General features: G+C 36.9%; 1 protein-coding gene across 1 annotated transcript; it reads left to right on the top strand.

Annotated features, from left to right (window-relative positions):
* The first annotated feature begins 12,312 nt into the window (after nt 1–12,312).
* LOC135712860 (histone H3) lies at nt 12,313–12,765 on the top strand. The gene has a single exon (XM_065235926.1). The coding sequence runs from the start codon at nt 12,351–12,353 to the stop codon at nt 12,759–12,761; it is 411 nt and encodes a 136-aa protein (XP_065091998.1). The 5' UTR covers nt 12,313–12,350; the 3' UTR covers nt 12,762–12,765.
* Nucleotides 12,766–21,641: the final 8,876 nt, after the last annotated feature.

Genomic DNA, 21,641 nt, shown 5'->3' with positions numbered 1-21,641 from the left:
CTTTTTGAACCCTAGAATCGAACTAGTAGGCTAATAAATTACTGTTCTGAATGTCGATCCCTCCCTATCTCGATGGCCCCCTCAATATAGAGAAATGGAAACTTGTTCAAAGTACAGTAACATACAGTAATAATTTGAATTTAAATACGTTTAGTGTTACTGAAAGAATGTGTTCAAGCGGGGCTTATTGTATATGAAGGTGACCTCAGAATGTACGTGTATGAACAGGCGTGCGTGCGTGCGTGCGTGCGTGCGTGCGTGCGTGCGTGCGTGCGTGCGTGCGTGCGTGCGTGCGTGCGTGCGTGCGTGCGTGCGTGCGTATTCTTTCTAAACCCCACTGACCGGCAGTGGTATTATGGAAGAACTCTCTCTACAATGTCGCATTTATGGTCATTGTAGACAGCTTTAGTCCGGGAGTTAGAAAGTGATAGCTCTATTGTAGATCCAGCAACCCATTTCAGAATGTCTGGAGAGTCACGCCCATTCCTAGGTTACTTTCATTTACAATAAGCCCGCATGTATGTATTACCTCTATCAAATGGATATTAGTATTACACACACACTTCCAATTTCAAAATGTTCTTTTGAATCCTGGCACGTATTTGGTTTATGTTTTTTTTTATTATAACAAGTATTTGAACTGGTATCACCATGTTAATTTGATCCTCCAATGCATGGGTTCCGTAGCTTTCTCTACGTTTTGCATATCATTTCGTGATTCACCTTTGTCGTAATAGTTCCTTCAACGAACAGAAATTGTCTTGCATTGCCATGGTCATCTGGGAGAAGGTTCACGTCTAGTGCTTTCCCCAGGAACCTTTCGCGGTCACCAGCTACCACCCGCGAGGCATTTTTCATATTGCTCGCAATCTTCGATACCGGCGAGAGACCAGCAGCCGAGCACTTTTGCAAGCGGAAAACTTGCTGATTCACGGCAACGTCGGCCACCGAATCACCACCAAAACTCGCAACGGACACATTATCAACACGTTCAAACGTGCGTGCGTTACCAGGCTAATTCACCAACCAAGCCGGGTTCAAACTCGCCCACGGTGACGAATCTCTCAATAGAACAGAACTACACGTCGAAAATGTGGCATCCTAACTCGGAGAACCGGGCTCTCGGGAGGCAATTTTCGACATCGAACAATGAAACTGAAGCTGCATCTTCGATTTTGGAGATTAGATTCAAGGTCAACCGAGACTCGCAAGGCAAACACAGGCAAAACACAGGCAGCTCCCACACCTGGATCCTACCTATCGACCCATCAACCCATGAACCGGCGACCAACGGCTCCGAGGTAGGCGTGATCAGAGATGTTATGCCTCAGAGCATCCCGGCGGCGCCGACTGGGATTGAACACAGGCTTGCTGGGGTGAGAGGTAATCACCCTTACCACTACACCACCGGAAGGGAAGTAAAGCCGTTGGTCCCCGGTTCATGAGTTGATGGGTTGATCGGTAGGTTCCAGGTGTGGGAGCTGTCTCCCTGGCGTTGGTAGCACGGAACTGAAATCTTAACAATAGATGTGCTCTAAACATGCTTAACAACTTTGCCCAAGGAAGTACGGTGCTAGAATGTTTCTATAAGAAGTTATAACTGTTCAAATATGTATGATTTGAATCAAATGCCAAAAATCTTTTTTTCTGTCAACATTGCAACAAAATTTGTTTCAAAAGTTATTCTTTTGAAATAATCTACTGATCTTAACAAAACAAAGTTTAAATCGAAAGATAAGCATGACACTCTTTTAAACAGAAATGTTTAGGAATTCTCTTGAAATTTTCATCGTAATCCTGCTCTATATTATCTTTGAATATTTTACAAAAAAAATCCATGAAGTTCTCTTCAAGATTTTCTTGGAAAACTCTTCCAAGTTCTCTAGGAACTCTAATCGAAAATCTATACAATCTCTTCTTCTGTGGCACTATCTTCAGAATTCAATTCATACAGACTTTTATCTCGGTATTCCTTTAGATCATTCTAGTGCCGTGTACTGAATTCCAGAGCGTAGAAATTGGAAAGGGTTTTCGATGGATAAATGAATTCGTACCGTTTGTCTTTGAGCGGGAGTAAGTACACGATAAAATTCAGCGTGAGTGGATACCAAATGCTAACCATATAAAAACATTTTAAAAACAAAAACAGAAACTCTGACCTCGGGACATCTTCAGGTTCCACAGAACCACACTAGACAAGAAAACTGTAAAAATTGGTAAAAATAAAAAAAATTGAAAAAAAAAAAAAAAATTATTAAAACACATTTTCAAACAACTAAAATGTTAATAAACAATTTTAGAGTCCCTGAAGAAGGTCTCAAACGAACCGAAACCGAAAATTAAATAGCAGTATTTTGATTTTGTCGCGACTGAACAGCCATTCACAACACACAGGTATTCCTTTAGATCATCCACAAAATATTCCCTATGAAAGCGCTAAAAAATTCCATAAACATTCTCATCAGAAGACCATTGACTTTTCCTTAAATTTAGGCTTTATTTCTATTCACAATCAAAATTAACGTCATAATATTGAAATTTACAAGATTTATATTCCATCTAAGCCTTAGTATCTTGCCAGTATTCAAAAATCCTAAAAAAAATAGAATTCCATATTCCAATTTTCTTAGCCTCCCTTAGCTCCGGTCTAGGAGTTTTCGCATTGGAAAATTTACCGACTTCCCTGGGCTTAGAGTATGATTATACTTGCCACACAATTATACTAATGCAAAAATATGGTGCAGGCATCGAAAACACTCAATTAATAACTGTAGAAGTGCATGTAGAACATTAGAGAGCACGCAATACGCTAATATGCAATTAGCAATAAGCTTGGAATGATAGGAAGAAGAAGAAAACGTTCCAATTTCCAAGTCCAATCTTTCACTTTCCACAATTAAATACAAGGAACCATTCAGTCCATAGCTGTCGATCAGTGGCATTTGGAAAATTATGATTCTGCAATTCTGGAAGTGTCCTTAACCATGTGTATAGGTTAAAGAGGAGGGAATGGTAGTGTTCAAAGTTCGGATCTAGAGAACGTCGGAAAGATCTAGAGAACGTTTGCAATCTTTAAGCTGAAACTGTTATCTGAATTTGGAGATTTCACAAACTTTTCAAATTGCAGAAGCAATCAAAATATTTGATACCGAATTCATGCATTCAAATACCGCGATTGAGAAGCATGCAAGTGGATTTCATGCATAGAAATAATGAAAATGGTTGAAAAATACTTTTACATTCAACTAATTTTTTTTTTTCAAGTTTTATTATTTTTCTGTTCCTTGCTCGTTCATTCAAATGTGGAGTAACAATAGAAAAAATATTAATTTGTTCAAGCTTAAGTAACTACGTGAAGGACATATTTTCATGGTGCCGATTCATGATTTTAAGTCAATCAAAAATAATCGCAATCTGCAACATTTTTGGAAGACCGGCATTTTCGAAAAAAAATTGAAAATTGTGATCTTGAATAAAAAAACCCGAATTTATCCACCTATGGTGTGATCAGACCCTTCTTACTTATTCAAGTTTATTTATTTTATTGCCATTATCAGTGACCAAGCCCCCCCACCCCCGTGTCATCCAGTGACGCTACGCCACTGCCTGGGGGTACCCGGAATATATCCGGGTGTAGTCTATTTGGTGAGGCTACCAATCACCTTATCATCGTATTTTAATGTGATTTAATGGGTTTTAATTCAATTCATATTCAAGCAACTTCCCCGGGGTACCCGGAACATGTCCAAGTGTGTCCAATGTGGTCTGGAACACTTAACACGACTTGCATTGATCTTATTTTTGAATTCTGTAGTAATTTGATGTGTCGCATGATGGTTTTGATACGTTTTCCGTTAAATCCAGCGTGAAGGCCCATATTCACCGGATCTTATTCCGGCCATATCTCCGGAACCGGTTCACCGATTGTTCTGATCTCGTCGAGCTGAGTTGAATGGTATATGACACTCGGCCCTCCGGGCCTCGGATCGTTAGTCGGTTTTTCAAGTGATATATATACCCTTCTTTGTAAGAAGGGTAAAAAGTGTGATCTTCACATTTTTACCTAGGGGATGAGTACTTAAGGGGGTCAGATTTTGATAAATCTTTAGTGGAATTGACACTGATAAGGACTGCACATCATAGTCGAAATACATATCTGTCATAGATATCAAAATTAATTAAGTGGAATTAAATGTGGTATATTAATTTATTTGATAAGGCTCAACCGAATTAACTTAACAGAGCCGAGGATTCATGGTCACTATACAATACATCTTAAAGCTATAGTCAAAAGGTACAACACAATAAACACTTTATCTTCCGCTATCCAAAAAGCCTCGTCCATCAGAACTGGAGTCGCTTCCAGTGGTTTCATTGTATGGCAAATTGTTGTACGCCAACGAGGGTCAGAGCGCGTCCATTGCAGCAATGGACGCAAAACGTGGTCAGCACTCACACACTCATCACGAAACGGTTGCTTTCCAAAGTCGACGACGCATCGACCGAAAGAACTGCTGATGAAGAACAATGAGGAGGACCACACAATGGTTGCTGCCGAGTAAACAGACGATCGCGTAGCACACATCGAGAGTGGCCTGCTTTTGTCGACAGCCGAGTGAACACTGTGTGGAATTAAATGAAGATAATCTTTTTTTGCTGTTTTATGTTTTAAGTGTCAGAATCCTTAAGATCTTGGCCAATTTGTATTTTTGGGTATTAATAGTCAAAATCATAAAAAAAAATATGTTAGATTATATATAGAATCCCCGACTTGAAGAAATATTGACAACCAAAAAAACAATAATTTTCTCCTTCTATTTACCTTTGCAACCGATTGTCATTAATTAGTATTAGGGTTGCCAAAGGTGTAACAAACCCTCACTACAATGCTGCGGATTTTCTGAAATGAAAAATCTCTTATTTCGTCTTTCTTCGGATGAAAAGAAAAGCCGTTGATTTCAACCCATATGTTGATGAGTTCAATATCATCCAGGTGTAGTGTCGCCTTCCTGGTGTTGGTGATTGGCACTCGCTTGCAAAACAGAGAACGACAAAAAAAGTGCATTTCTTAACCAATTATAGCATATCAGAGGATTATGCTAATGCCTCACTGTACAAATCAAACAATATTAGTGAAGAGGAGCTTAGAAGTTCCACTTGAAACTTACAATTCAAGACAAAAGTAATAAAGTATCTCTTAGCCAATAAAAAATAAATAAAGTGAAACCTTTTCAGCTGTGTGTATTATTAGACATATTTATCAAACAACAAAATCACTCTAAAGCAAAGAGCGCAATGGAAAGAGTCATTGACTATAGTTCAAATAAACATTCAAGTGATTATTTTCGGACTGCCCTTTGCTAGAGTCATGCTGCTTACATTTTATGGAGTGTTTACTGTCTCAACTCGTGTTGCATTATACGAACCGTGAGGTATTGGTTTCCAGATTACACAGTCACATTTCATCGGTTTTCCAAATTGAGATCAATAGATTCAAGTTGCAGCAAGATGAACCTATGGTAATAGTGTTTTCCATGCGGCTATTATTCGAAACCAGCTACACGGTGGCCTAGATCAGCCTATTCTTCAAAGAAGCCACAGATCGAATTGCCGAAAAATCGAATCTGTTTACGCGTGCCACTTATCTCCGAAAGGCGTGCTCGCGAACGCTAATTTGCCATCAAATTGCCATTCAATGGCATCTGCCGATAAATTGATTTTCCTCCTAGCACGTCGTCATCGTGGCTCTACAGCACGCACCAATATCGCACAAAATTTGGCAAACCGTTTCGCCCCGTGGGCCAATCTCCCACGGTAATCCGCCACAATTCAATTGGGATAATATGGGTATATGAACTTTGAATCGCAAACCAATTGCGTTCGGAATGGAGGCAAATGTAAAATAAAAACGCTGTGGTCGTTGCCTACACGTGGTAGGTCTGCTATATGTGCTTGCTTTCTGCTAGTGCATCCATTCGGATTTTAATGGAATCGAAAGTGAAATTGATCTGTAAAACGGTCCTATGATGTAAAGTAAATGAAGCATGATGATCGAAAGTAAAAACAAGAAGCAAAGTAAATGTGTCCAACAAATGGTCTGCAACATTACCCAATGGTGATCACTTCCCATTTCGCGGGGCTTGTTTTTGCCACGTTCAAGGTGTACCGGATGAATAATGTGTGTGGGTTTATGCCAATCGAATGAAAAAAAAACGATTAAAACAGATTTCACCGGAAAATTTGTAATACCCTACATGAACAAGATAATAATACCCGTTTGTATTTGCAACAAAATTCAAAATTATCGCGATGTCTAAAAATTTGGAAAACTTCACTGGCATACACAATTAACATTCAAACCCCTTCATTATGTGAATAGTATTTAGGGCTGGATTTGAGGCGGTCAAAAATATACAAATTCTATATGTCAATATATTTGAGCTTGATGGTCATCAATTGTTGAGTTGAAGTGAAAGACCTTTCGGCAAATTAACATTGATTAATTGCAAATTAAGGTCATTGAGGACATCAATAATTGATGAATGGTTGAGCTCTTTTTGTTTGCTGAACATCGAAAGTAATGTTCTTAAGAAAATTGATTTTGAAGCATTGACGACTACATTGAAGATATATATAGGTATCAATGCTTCATCGATGATTCCAATTCTTTTTACTGATTTATATTGTTTTCATGTAGCATTGAAACAAACGCAGATCTAAATTGAATACCGTAATTCGGGGGCAAATTAATCACATAAAATGTAAACATGAAAATTAATTTTAACATTAAAGCAAATTGATAAACTTATGATATTAAAACGAATAGGCTAAGATAATGCTGTCGTTCAGCTTGATTACCTATTATATTGAATGTTTTGTTTAGTTTTTAGACAATTTTGAAATCTCAATTTGAAAAATGTAGATAGTGAGTGTAATTGATAAGCCCGCGTCACATCTAAATCTCAATTCTAGATGATCGAAAAATCTCACTACCGAATCAATCTACGAACAATCTTCTTTCATTTCTCGCATATACTTGCATCATGCATCATCTTTTTGAAGGAAATCTTCAGAATCGTCATCAATCTACTTTCTATCCACTCAGCGTGCGCGCAGCTAACCACAGCAAAACACAATCTTTCCTGCATCGTAGATAGAGTCACCCCCCTTGCAAATGACTTTCGAGTGACTTTCCAGGAGATATTTTTATTAAATTTGGGTTCCTAAATACTTGTATGAAATGTATTTTCAGCATATTAAGAATGTCCACATTTAAATTGCATCACTTAGAAGTGCTCGCCAAAAATAAGTCTCTCAACCGATTGTCATTAAATTTTCAGGGAACTTAATACTATATATAAGCTTGGTTTACGTATCTTCCACTCTATTTCTTCACCAAATCCAAATGACCGAACATTCTTCCTAATTCCACCCATAACGTTTTGTTCAACGGTTGAATATATTATAATATATTATATGCGATTGCACAAATCATAGGTGGATATATAATTATCAGCTCGTATATTCCGCAAAAACATAATATGTTGTCGCAAAAAGGATACTTGGGTTTAATATCCTTTTTCCATACCATGCAATCTGCAAAACAAACCTCGCATTATATACCTGGCTACGTCCTTACAATCGCAGAGGGAAGGTAGGAATGTTAGTTGAACATCTGCTTAAGAAGGTGCAGGGAACCCATACTACCTTCATAGACGTCACAGGATATGGAAATCGTGTTAGTAGGGGAAGGGGAATATAAGGATGCTCTACTCGACAATATAAACATGAGATAAATAATTTATATAAATGCAATCAATGATATGCTTACCTTTTTAATAAAGTGAAGTTATTTCCTTACATACACCCGTTCATTCTTTTGCTTCAACTTAGTTTAAAATGACTGAATCAATGGGTTCAGAGCAAACGCAACTTTTAAATAAAAATGGTGCCAATCTATCAAGTATTACCATCATTATCAAAATAAAAAAATATTAACAAGAGAATACAGAGATAGAGTATTATAATTGTATACCTTAATCATCGAATCTTACTGCTCATCGGAATCAACTGACTCATTAATATCATATATCACCTCGATTTTGTTTGTCACTTTCTCTCTGTCTCTGGCCAGATCCTCCCATTCTTCTACACTTAGATCCCCAAATCTTTCAACATTTTGTCGAATTATATCGAACCAAGTGAATGATGGTCGTCCTATATTTCCATAATGCTTTCTATATTTAGCAGCTAGTTTCAGCAGATGATTGTCCTCCATTCTGATAATATGGCTCCAAAATCTCATTTGAAGGGCTCGAATTTTTTGGTCACGGTTTTCCCTCGTAGAATATGATTCTCATTTGGCTTTTCTCCGCCCATAGTACAACAGCTCGCCAGTTCCGCTACTATTTGTCTCTCGTATTTTCGCATGGACGTGCGAGTGTGTTTGGTGATGACTGAAACTTGTGTTCTGAGAATTTTCTTAACTTTAGCGTTAGCGTTGTTATGATATACTTCGTAGATTGGATACTAGCGACACTCACGTCTCTTCTGAAATTCTCAGTTAGATTACTTTCAGGAATAATGCTGAGCAGTAAACATTGGTTCCAATCTAAACAAGAGTAACAGAAGCATGACTGTCGCTATTCCCGGCCACGCCCATCTTTACCATAACTAGGGATAGGGAAGGAAATGTTGATGTAGTACTTACTTAACGAGAGGCCACTGACTTAGCGACACCCTCATAAGTGCTACGGAGTTGGAGGGTTGGGTAGGGTATTCGGTTAGTATTCACCTCAAGTTGGCGATGCAACCAAAAGTATGTATTGTTTATTTGTTGTTTATTTAATCTCTCGATAGCCGGCTATCGAAAGAATATATTAATTTTGTTTAGTGATAATGAATTTTAAGAGTCATGACGGAGAGCTTGGGATTAAACCCATAATTTTCTGCTCAGTAAGCAAAAACGATCCCTCCAGGGTCATCGAGCATCTCAGAACCATAACGCTTCGCGACAATACAGGACTACGTTTTCGCTTGATATGCAAATAGTTTCCGAGGTTAATGTTCAATATCAAATATACAAATGATGGTGGCGATTTATTGTGCTGTGGAAGAGCTTGGGGTTAAATCTATGATTTTCTGCTCAGTAAGCAAAATCGATCCCTCCAGGGTCATCGAGCATCTCATAATCCACAGCGCTTCGCGTCAAAGTACGAATATATGGATGAACTATCTATTATTGAATAACTATTATTTACGATAATTACATGAATAAATAAAATATAAACTACAAACAAAACGTGACTGCTAAAATCTCAAAAAGATATTCTCACAAATATATTTCACGCCACCAGGAATCTCAAAACCATTAGACGTTATAATGATACTCTGCACATGTTAGACACAAGAAGAGGCCAAAAACAAGCGTCCGAAACACAAAACCCGTCAAATCCACTTGCAGTCACAATCAACGATTCTACGAATCGCGGGCGCTCACGAATCATAAAACCGCTGACTGCGACACTCTGAAAGCGAAATTGACAGGCTCTATGCGTCAAACACCCGCCCTCCAATCTCCTTCCGCATCCAACAGCACAAATCTCCATTACAACATCTAACGAATTCATAACTCCGAAAATCACTCATCTATAGCAAGTGAGTGGAAGCAACCCTGCATGCAACCATTCTTCATGATACACTTTTTCTGCCTATCTTTCTATTAGGCCTGTGGACATGCGTTAGCTTCGAAACTTCTAACCAAGCTGGGTAAATTTTCAGATCACAAAAAAAAACTTGAAGAAAACTTTCAAAGGTAATTACAAGTAAAGTAAATATTGATTATTTTACGCAAAAACGAGCAAGTAATATTAAATCTCTTGTATCATATGCTAATGCAAATTGACTGTAACAAAAATAATATGCTTAAATAAAATAAAATATTAATAAAATTATATGCAAAATTTACAAGAAGATCATTACTTTATTGGTGAGAAGTTTTTAATAAGCACTCCCAGTTCCTCTGTATACAGAACAAATCTGATACTATAATCAGAATTGCTCAGTCTGCATGAAGCAGCCGATTTCATCAAGGAAGTTCTATTAACAACCAAGAATTAATCGTTTGAGGCATACTGAAGCATTAAGAAGGTGATATGTGTCACTATAGGAAATCATCATCGTTGCAAATATAAAGAAATTAAACATAACCCTTTGCTTCAGTACCGTCAACCTCCATGTCCATGGGGAGGGGAGAGAATTTTCTTAACTTTAAGATGCTTAAATTTATGAGATCCGGACGCTATGTGATTTAATTACAAAAAGGCATGAACAAACGATCAAAATCAGTAAGCTTCGAAAATCGAGGTCCCAATCATTGTTATGAAATAAATATAATCATATTTGTTTAACCATTAAAATAATAGTAAGCCTCACTCAATGCCATATTATTGGTCACAGGAAAAAAAATACCCAAAAATAAGTTACCTTGACGCTATTTGATTGAATAGCATCTTCGCGAGTTTTTATTTAACCATAATTTAGCAAAATAAATAAATGGAACAGGCCTCCCCTAGGCCCTCTCCAGATAAATTTTCTAGCTACACACTTAAAAAAATCATGTAAATTTAGGTGCTCTGAGACTGACATATATGAGCGTCAATTTTGACATAAAATTGAGTCATAATAGACGCGAAATTGAGCTCAATCAAACGTACTTTTCGTTGAGTAACGAACTTTTCAGTCTCGGAGCACTTAATTTTACATGACATGTTTGTTTACGTCTCATCCTTTATGTCAAAGATGGATTCCGTCACATGTAAAATTAGGTATTTCTAAGTGTGTACGCCAATGCTCAAGTAATACAAACTATAAATCAATAAAGTTTTAAACTGCTAAATGAGGAGTTTTGTTCGATCGAAGTCACCAGTAAAGCTAGGTTTGTACGGTTCATTTATGTTTCATAACTGCCATTCAAATTCAATCGAATTGATCATGAGCCAAAAAAGTTGCACGTGGACTAACTTTCAGGACGTTCTAGTTAATATTATATTTCATATCAGTCGGAGTCGGAGTCCGACTTCGACTACACAACCCTGGATTGGATCGATGCAGAAAAAAAAAACTAATGAACATTGCATGTCAAAATCAAAACATGCCATATAAAATCAGTATCTAGTTTCAAAATAGTTCATCAAACACTTGATAGTTTTCTACACAATCGAGCCCCAATAGCAGCAACCATCAATTAGTCGACAACATTGACTCGACATCGTACAGCAACATTCAATTTGTAACGTTGCCAACTTCATCACAATGCACATCGTCTGCTTTTGGATTACCTCTCGCATTGTAAATGACTGTAGTGTTACACATGATTGATTTGCGCCTCTTCCCATCCCGGCATCGCAGCCGCAGCAGCTGATCGAACGAGTAGACCAAATATCATAACCATTGCAAAAATCGACATACTCAGTATCGCCATTAGTATTGACAGTTTGCCACCAAAACAGCGAGCTCCTTGTCCGATTTGTTTTGCTACGCATTTCCTGCGTGGTACTACCATGGATGAGCATAGTAACTATATGTTAAACAAACGGAAATTAAATCAAACTTTGCTGTTTTTTTAATGGCCGTGAGGTGAGGAATCAATTCATTTTTATTGTCTGGTCGATTGGGTAACAATTGTAATTTGATTGCGTGTTTAATGTTGGCGTAAGATGCATTCGATCATCGGTCAATTAGGAACGTGCAACAATTTAAGACAAATCTAATAGCGAATTCGTTTATTATCGGGGCGAAACCGAACTTTTTGTCAGTGCGAACCTCAACCTGATCTAGGTTTTAAAAACAAACGAGCAAACTGACGTTTGTCAGAAAACAAGCAGACCCAATCTTGATACCCGATCCAGGTTGGAACTGAATAATAAACGAATTCGCTATAAATCAGTAGCAGACCTAGATGTGTCATCAATAAATTTTTTTTTTTAATTTAACTTGATAGATGAGCAAAATAAATGAAAAATGTGTTCCTTGGTTTCCTTCAAGAATATTTAAACTCCCCTTTAGAAAAAAAATAGGGGCATTATGTAACGAATGACAAAAGACAGCGTAATGCGCAATTTTGATCCCTTTAAATTTTCTAACGATAAAAAAGCAGTATACATAGGGGCAAAAACTGAACATCTGCTCAACAGCTGCTTCAACGGTAAGAAACACATAGAACGTCTTCCCTTTGAGATTCACAGCATGTACCCAAAAACAGCTATAAATAGCGCATCGTCTTCCTTGAATGTCAGTAAACTTCTAAACTGCACTCAGGATACGTTCGGAACCAACAACTTATAAGAAAAATGGCTCGTACCAAGCAAACGGCTCGTAAATCCACAGGAGGAAAGGCTCCTAGGAAACAGTTGGCTACCAAGGCCGCTCGCAAAAGCGCTCCGGCTACCGGTGGTGTGAAGAAGCCTCATCGGTATCGCCCAGGCACCGTCGCTCTACGAGAAATCCGTCGCTATCAGAAGTCCACCGAGCTGCTAATCCGAAAGTTACCCTTCCAACGGTTGGTTCGTGAAATTGCACAGGATTTCAAGACGGATCTTCGCTTCCAGAGTTCAGCCGTCATGGCCCTGCAGGAAGCCAGCGAGGCATATCTGGTGGGACTCTTCGAGGATACCAACCTGTGCGCGATCCATGCCAAACGAGTGACCATCATGCCCAAGGACATTCAGCTGGCCCGTCGCATCCGTGGAGAGCGAGCTTAAACAGGCGATGAAGCGTTCTATATTTTCTTGAAACATTTCGTTCTCTATTTTCAGGGCATCCTTTTTGAAATTGGTCCTTCTAAGGACCCCAAATCCATCTGAGAGAGTTTATTTGCAATGAACATCTTTTCTGAAAGTGCTTAGAACTTCTTTTTTCTGGCTGTGATGCTCTTACACATACCTGCTCCAAAATAAGATTTAGTTAACAGCAGGGATGTGTAAGAGCGCCTTTAAAGCACTTCTACAGAGATTAATTGACCAATAATGTCTGTATTTAAATCGAATCGAACTCGCCACCTTTAGCTTGGCATTTGGCAATAAGGTGCCTTGACAAACAACCTAAGTTAAGATCGGTGCTAGTAGCCCCAGTCGTATTTAAAATGATTATTTTGTGTTTCTATAGTTTTGTCTTTAACTCCATAACCCCCAACAACTAATATAGAAAAATGGTAAAACTATCTATACAACTATCAATGGTACATCTATCTGTACTATCTATACCATACAAAATGGTAATTCCTTATGTTTTGATGAGCTTAAAAAAATCATTTCATTCTGAAAATATTTTGAATTAAAAACAAGTAGTTTTTTTACGATGAGGGTTTGAAAGTTAATGTACCGTATTGCATGAATAAAATGTTTAAGGCGGTATTCATTTAGAATTGCAATCTGCATTTTTTTTATAATTTAATGTATTCGGCATGCATGGCTTTACGAATTTGAGTTAAAAAAAACTCAAATTTAAGTATAATTCTGCGGCCGTGTTTATTTCTCGCACTTGTACACAAGTCGGGTAGGTTGTTACACAACCGTTAAATCTACTCACATTTAAGTTCCATTTACTGAAATTCGCTAAAACGTAGGTCTCTCATTAGAGATTAGCGACGCACGCTAGCGGGTGCATCGTCGTGTAAAGTTATTTATTATTTTCCTCTGGCTAACCTAAAAAATGTATGAAATTAGATCTGCCAAAATGAGTTAACCGATATGATATGTATTTTCCTCGGATTTTCACTAACACGTTCTCACATATCGCACCAATACAACCGGACGAGAAAATCTCTATAAACAAAGAAAATGTTTACCTAAATATACCAAAAAAAATTACTCATATAAGAGTAATGTCATTCAAAGTGAGTGAAATTTTTATCATATTTGAGAAAAATTTTACTCCATGAGTGACCTTTGCGAATTTGAGTAAATGGAACTCAAATATGAAAAAGCTCAACGGCCGTGAAACAAGCATATTTTTGAGTAAAATCCGACTCAATTTTGAGTTGATCTCGTTGACTGTACACATATTACTGCTCTGTACACAGCCGTTGAATGCAACACAAATGTTAGTGCAATTTACTCAAATTCGCAAAAATCCAGGTTACGTATAGACTGAGTAAAATTGTTTTCGATTTTCTTTAAATATTTGCGTGATTATTAGGAAAATAAAGAAAAATATTGCTCAGTATAGAAGTATATTGATAGACCAATTAAAATTTTCGTCGACTTTCGAGCGAGTTTTTGTGTTTTTGCGACTTTGAATAAACGAAACTGAAATTTTATCAGATTCAACTGTCGTGTTGGAATGTGTGCAGCTTGTTTTAAATATTTAATGCAAGCTGCATGAGGAACACGGCCGATGAGATAACTGAACATTGAGTGGTTTTCAATCAAATCGCAAAAATGCAGGTAACTCACAGACTGAGTAAAAAATTTCGTGCATTTCCTCAAAAATTTGTTCGAATATGATGAAAATCGACGAACGTTTTAGCCAGTCTAGGAGTATACTAATAGACTGTGTGAAACCTCTCTCAACTTTCCTAACATTGAGAAGCATTTCTTGGAAAATCGTAAAATTTACTCAGTCCACTCATTGACCACTCAATGTTGAGGCCATCTCATCGGTCGTATATGAAGTTGTATAAATGTCATAGTGCCTATGAAAATAACCCTCGGTAGACTAACGACTAACTGTAAGGAGCAGATCGACTGTATCCCGTAGCTCGCCCCGTAGTCAAACAAATATGAATGCATGAAAACATGGTGAAGACGAAAACTGCATTTACACGGCGAATGAGAACGACTTAAATTTGAGTTTAGTTCACTCATAATCGCCAAAAGTGCAGGAATTCGACGATTAATAAATTTGCCTCATGCTTTCATGTGGAAAACCTAAGAAATCTGCTGGAAAACTGAGGAAATTGACGAAAATTTTATTCAGTCTATGAGTAGTACCAATAGACTGAGTGAATCAAATCTTTACTTTCCTCATATTTGGGATGTTTTTTCTGGAAAAACCTAGGAAAATATGAGACAAATTTACTCATCGCTGAGTTCCTGCACTTTATGTGATTTATTATTTAACTAAACTCAAATTTGTGTCGTTCTCATTCGCCGTGTAACAGAAAATGAAGTATGAAGAAACATCGGGTAAAGCGCTGACCAGACTGAGCAGTTATAACGTGTTATATGCTTATCTTGACGATATTTTTCTGGTCGATAATTATTATAACAGCGTTATATATATAAAAAAAGTAAAAGGCCGGAATATCAAACATAAAGCGCGTTCCAACTTGCAAACTTGCTTATAACTAATTTCGAGTAATTTGATTCGAACCAAATAAAATCAATAAATTCCTCCACCAAAAAAAAGTTAACAATATTTAACCCGGCTTTAAGATAAAGCTGTGTAGTGATTATTGAATAATCTCGAATAGCCGCCATTCAAGTTCACACACAACTAAACAGCATATTAATAGCTGTATTGAAGCGAAAATTGATATGCAATAAGAGCTTGTCACAACCGTCCCAACAGCCATAAGTTGCTGACTAAGTTTGCCAGATTTGCTTGTAAAGAGGTTAAGTAAACGTTACCTTATAACGTATAGCATTTGAATACAGCTTGAGGCTGTATAAATGAAATGAGCAAGGCGTTTACATTGTGAAAATTGTTAGTTGGGTATGTTGACATTTGTCATATCTGAACAAATAACAAAGTATGCTATTCGACTAAACTTCCAAATTAAAGTTTTATATTTCATTTTCATTTTCATTTTGCAGCGTTTGGTGGGGCAATGGGAGCGCAAGTCAATCCAAAGCCGAGGATAAAGGACGGGTAATGGCTGAATAGTCTATGCGGACCACTTGAACGCCATGGGAAAAGGAAGGGATTGAAGAGGCCGGTTATTGGGGGGTTTTGAGGAAATGACACATAGTGATGATAAATGTAAAGAAACCGAAAATCCATCTCCCACTGATTCATCCTTTCACATATATACCAAATTGATATTTTAAAGCAATAATCAAAATAAACAAACAATACATGAAAAGGCTAGTTGCCAGTTGCTTTAAAGGCTAGTTGCCTCCTTAAGCAGACCCCCCGCATCCAAACTCTTTTGTTAATCTACTTAATGTTATTAGGCTGTCTAAATTTCCTTATTTAAGTTTGTTTGATGATTATGATATCTCATTAGCCTAATTTAATAAATAATTGAAATCTCTAATCTAACCTAACCTGTGCATGTAATCTAAAATTTAACGTGTTTCAAGTTGTTTTTGACTTTGACCTATATTTAATATATATTAGTTCGTCCCAGGTGACACCTTCAAGTGACTAAAATGCTTCACTTTAAAGTTAGTTTCCTAGCTGATTTTTAAATTACATAGGGAATATGCTTCAACTACGCTCACACGTTTCCACTATGTCGCACCACAAAAATACGTATGGTTATGTCACAACAGAAGCGCGCCACAGTGGAAATCCCGAGCCATAGTTCAAACACTTATCCCAAATCAAAATGAAGCACATATAAGATTAGTTGCAATACCATGTACAAAAATGGTGTTTAATAGTACGTTCAGACTACAGAGTTATAACATGTTATAGCGCTATCTTGATGGTGGTTTCTGTGTTGCAATTAGTTGACAACCGTTATAACATGTTATAACTCTCCAGTCTGGACAGCGTTTAACATTGTTCCCTGAGTAATACCTCAATGAAAACAACAACGAAAGCTTGTCACGCAAGTAGAAGGAGCACTGTTGGGCACTTTCTGAAATATTTCAATAGTATAATTCCCTTGCACACCCACGTAAAAATAAATAAAATAAGAGTGATTTGCGGCAAAACCCGCCAGTATCGCACCCAACGTCAGTGCCTATACGTAAGCGTACTACAACGCGGCTTTCAAATAAAGGAGTAACAAGTGTGATACTATCACTTCAGGCTAGAACTTTGGTTCTCTTATGCAATGGTTCATCGGAGAGGGGAAGCTCAGTAATCCTCATCGCATACTCATGACGCTATTCTGTCACGGCATGAGCCAACGATGCCGGACCTAAACCAACCGTCTCCAACGCTGCACTATGAAGCATAAGATTAGGCCCACCCACCAACGTCCAGGTTAAAAAACTAGCCAAGGAGAGGGAACTTCCAAATTAAAGTTTTGTATTGTGACAAAATGCAAGACAATTGATAACACAGAAAATGCACATTGAGATATTCCGATGGAACTATTCTAATGTATTTTACAGGTATTTACTGACAACAACTACTAAGTGCACATAGTTTCGAGCAGCAACAAGCTAATTCAATATCCTTTTAATCTGCCAAACGCTTAAATAAAATTACAATCTGGTTTGATTAGAAGAATTGGAGAAAAATAAATTTCAAACAAAACAATTTAATTGTATATCAAAAATATTAAAAAAAAAAAACAAATAACCAAATAAATATTTCCAAAATTTTTGATGTAAACAAATCCTAGGAAAATGTGAATGTCGCTTCATTAAAAAAATGTTCAGCCGGAATCAGGTTGGTCTCGCTACTGGGATTTGATTTATTTTATTATTTTTAAACTTTTAGAAAAGATATAAATTACTTAGAAAATAAAGATTCTAGGATTTCAAGATGTTTTAAATAGATACATTTTTTAGAAAGCAAACTTCACTTTTCAAGATTCTAAACTTTGAACAAACTTTTTTTGAACTTTGAATGAACTCAAGGGAGATTTACGTAGATCCATATAATAAAGAAATCATACATATTTTTGTCAATCAGATATAGAAGAAAATTATTTTTACGGTGAAAATACAGATTGAAATTAGAAAAATGTGGCACTGGTTCATCGTCGCTTTCTTCGATTCGGATTGCGGAAGCAGCCGTGGAGAGATACTATGAAAGTCAGATGCTGACACCCCTGAGAATTTATAGGGATACTTGTAGGGCTTAGCTCAAAGCGGCACGCTATGCAAGAAGGCACTTTGTATGCAACTTTCATGAACCTCATTTTTTCTTCACAAGAAGTTAGTATTGATCACAACAATCAATTCTGTGATGGTTTTAAAATATTTTATCTTGGGTTTTTTTTAAGAAAAAGGGTTTTGAAGTTTACATGGCCGTTTATGAAGACGTTTAGGGACTATTGACGATACTAAACTATTAAGAATTGAAACAAATTCAGCTGAACATTGTTAAAAAGGGAACTAAAGTAGTTAAAATACTAAGTTTCAATGGTACAGTCAGATTCCCGTGACAGATATCGTGACATTGTCATGATTTCATAAAAATTTTATTAATAAAATAATTCAGCAATGGTTTTGCTCTCTGAATTTACTATTTTTATCAATTTCATCTGATTTATCCATTCTTATCAACCTTTACACAAATACTCATTGAAAGTGTTAAAAAACTTGGTGCGGTCAAGAAAAGGAGTTTATTTCAAATGAGCACTATTATACGATACCATCGCTAAGTTCTAAGTCTTTTCCTGTACTCTTTCGCTCATATTTTATATTTTACAATATTTCACAGAAAAGAAATTTTCGAGCTCGGACATCATGTTGCTCATAGCTTATTTGAAGCCGGGCTGGATAGTTTTAGCTAATTTTAGTATCTGTTAAATACCAAGATAATTAACTGTTACATACTGCCCTTATTAACACTCAGATTTAGATCTGTCCAAATTCTGAGTTTATCTTCGTAAGAAAGCTTAGATTTTGTTCCTGACTGTTTAAAATTTAAACGCATTCGTCTTCCTGTGACGTTTGAAAAATTAGCCTCGCCTAGTTTTTTGCTAGCTACCTCCCTAATATTTTTGACAACATAGTGGTCCTTACTTTTGTCTGCCAATTCGGAGAGAGAGTTTCCGGTTTTCACTACATGCATGACGTTTCCCACACACTTAAGCTGGGTTTAGATAGGGCAAGTCAATTGATCAAGTCAGTTGAATTCAACTGACTTGAACGCAAATTGAACGTGTAAACCATGTCATTCAACTGACTTGATCAACTCACTTGAATTGAAAAAAGTTGAACCAGGCTCAACTTTTCAAGTCAATTGAATTCAACTGAGTTGATCATTTGACTTGCCTAATCTAAACCCAGCTTTAGAAAAGTTCATGTAAATTTAGGTGCTCTGAGAGTGACATATACGAGCGTCAATTTTGACATAAATTTGAGTCATAACAGACGCGAAATTCAACTCAATCAAACGTACTTTTCGTCGAGCAACCCACTTTTTAGTCTCGGAGCACTTAATATTACATGACATGTTTGTTTACGTCTCATCTTTTATGTCAAAGACGGATTCCGTCACGTGTAAAATTAGTTATTTCTAAGTGTGCAGCAGAAACCTGCTTCAGACATGCTTTGCAAATTTCAATGGAATTGTATTAATTTTGCTATAGTTCTTTTTTTACACATAATCTACACATTTTAATTGTGCAACTTGACAGAGGTCATGGTCAAGATGGTATGAACTTCTTGTTAGCATATTTTTTTCAGGATATCTGTGTACCTCAATTTTCTTTGGCTGTCCACTTTTTTTACACCGGTAAACGGCAATGTAACATGCGTCGCACACAGATAAAAATTCTGAATTTTAATTGTGATATAAACATTCATTCACGTAGACTTGTATTTCATTTCACGCAACCGAGCAACTTGCAAACAATGTTGCTTACAAATATGAGCTTTTGTATACAATATTTGCTGCATTGCATGAAATGTGTCAGAGCTTTACATGATATATAATGTAAACGTATATGATATGTGACGCTCCATTTATGTGCATCATATTGAACAGAAATTTACACAACTTTTTCGAACTGTGCAGTGTTGGGAAAATATCAAAAAATCAAATCTCTATCTCACCCATGTCCAAGATCATGCATGATTTTCGTGGACAAAAATCAACAAGCAAGCAACTCAGCTTGTAATATCGTAGCTACGAATATCAAGCTGACAAAACTCACCAGCAACAATTCTAATGAGGTGTTTACATCTGCGTGGATTTACTCGCGCTAGTGTACTCGCCAAATAGCACGAATTTCAGTTGCTCCTGAAATTTCATGCTGGTAGACGCTGATGCCCTGTTTACATTATGCTGGTGAGCGTTTTTGCTAGCAGCGAGCTGCTTGTTTTCTGACAAACGTTAGCTTGCTCGTTTGTTTTTAGAACCTAGCTCAGGTTGAGGTTCGCATTGACAACAAGTTCGGTTCCGCACCCCGATAATAAACGAATTAGCTATAAGTTTCATGACTTTTGCTTTACACCCGAACACGACCCGAAACTACCGTGACTGCTGGCAGCAGTAGCTTCGTGTCGGCCATCAGTGAAGAGCAGTGGCGTCGCGTAACCTCACTTTTTACCTGTGCACCAACTTTCAAAAAAGATTTAATGCCATATTCATACTCGAATCGGTTGAAAAACACACTTAATCTTCTAGTTAACTCGATATCTATCCATTGCAAGCAATATTTTGATAATTGCTTATGTTTTGAGAGTTGGTGCACAGGTAGATGGAGGTTAAGGCGACGCCACTGAAGAGTAAAGAGAGATAGCAAACTATACATTCTCTTTCTAAGAAAACGATGTACAATGGAATTATTTTTGAGTTGAGTCAACTCTTAGCTTCATTTTTACATGTTGTGAATAGCTTGTCAATATGAAAGGAGCTTGTAAAATCAATATCCAACATGATATTTTGTTTCAATCACGCGTGATATTGAGAGCGGATAGCTACTATCTTCTTTATTGAACTCCGGTAAAAATCTTTCAACGATATTCGCTACTAAAATGGTGTCATCTTTGTTTAAACGGATTAGTTTTTACGAAGCACAATGGGAAAACAAAAGCAGATTTGCTTACATCTATAAAAAAAACACTCGAAACCGAACAAAAAATCAATGCCTACTATGATTTCTACGGCTGTCTTGGACTGTCCTGTACGTTTCTTTTTCTTTTACTCATATGAGGAAAATTAAATTAAACAAAATGGTGGTCAATACTTTCTTTACTTCATTTTTGAAAAAATAAACAAAACGAATCTTATTTGAAAGTAAAAGAGAACTCTTTAATGTCATTTGGATTACTTCATACAACTTTGGAAACTTATTTAACTACATTTGTTCGATCCGTAATAGTTTTGTATCGTAAATAGATCCTATACGCCTTCATAAACGGCTATGTAAACTTCAAAACACATTTTTTTTTTCAAAAAACCCTATATTAAATATTTTAAAACCTTTTTAGATTTAACTGCTAGAATCAATACTAATTTTCTGGGAAGAAAAAACTTATTAATTAAAGTTGCATAAGAAGTGCCTTCAGACATAGCTTGTGCGGATAGCCTAAAGGGCAGAATAGATTACCCGCTCTCTTGGAGCAGATTAATGTAGGTATCCGTTCAACCACGATCGCTGCGAAACAACGTTATTTTGAGATTACCACTTCGTCGCACTAACTACAACATGAAGCAATCGGCGGCATACAGGGAGTGTTCAATTGAGGCTCGTAGGTATACGACTTCCACCTGCCGCGATAGATGCTACCTACACTGGAGTTTTGCTACGTTTTTTTTTTGGTGCTGCAATCCGTGAATGACTA

This window comes from Ochlerotatus camptorhynchus, unplaced genomic scaffold, assembly GCF_037179485.1.
Source record: "Ochlerotatus camptorhynchus isolate MF236.1 unplaced genomic scaffold, CSIRO-AGI_Acam_v1.1 ptg000510l, whole genome shotgun sequence".
NCBI classification, from domain to species: Eukaryota; Metazoa; Arthropoda; class Insecta; order Diptera; family Culicidae; genus Ochlerotatus; species Ochlerotatus camptorhynchus.
Note: the sequence above shows the minus strand (reverse complement) of the source record. Positions and strands in the feature narration are given on the sequence as shown.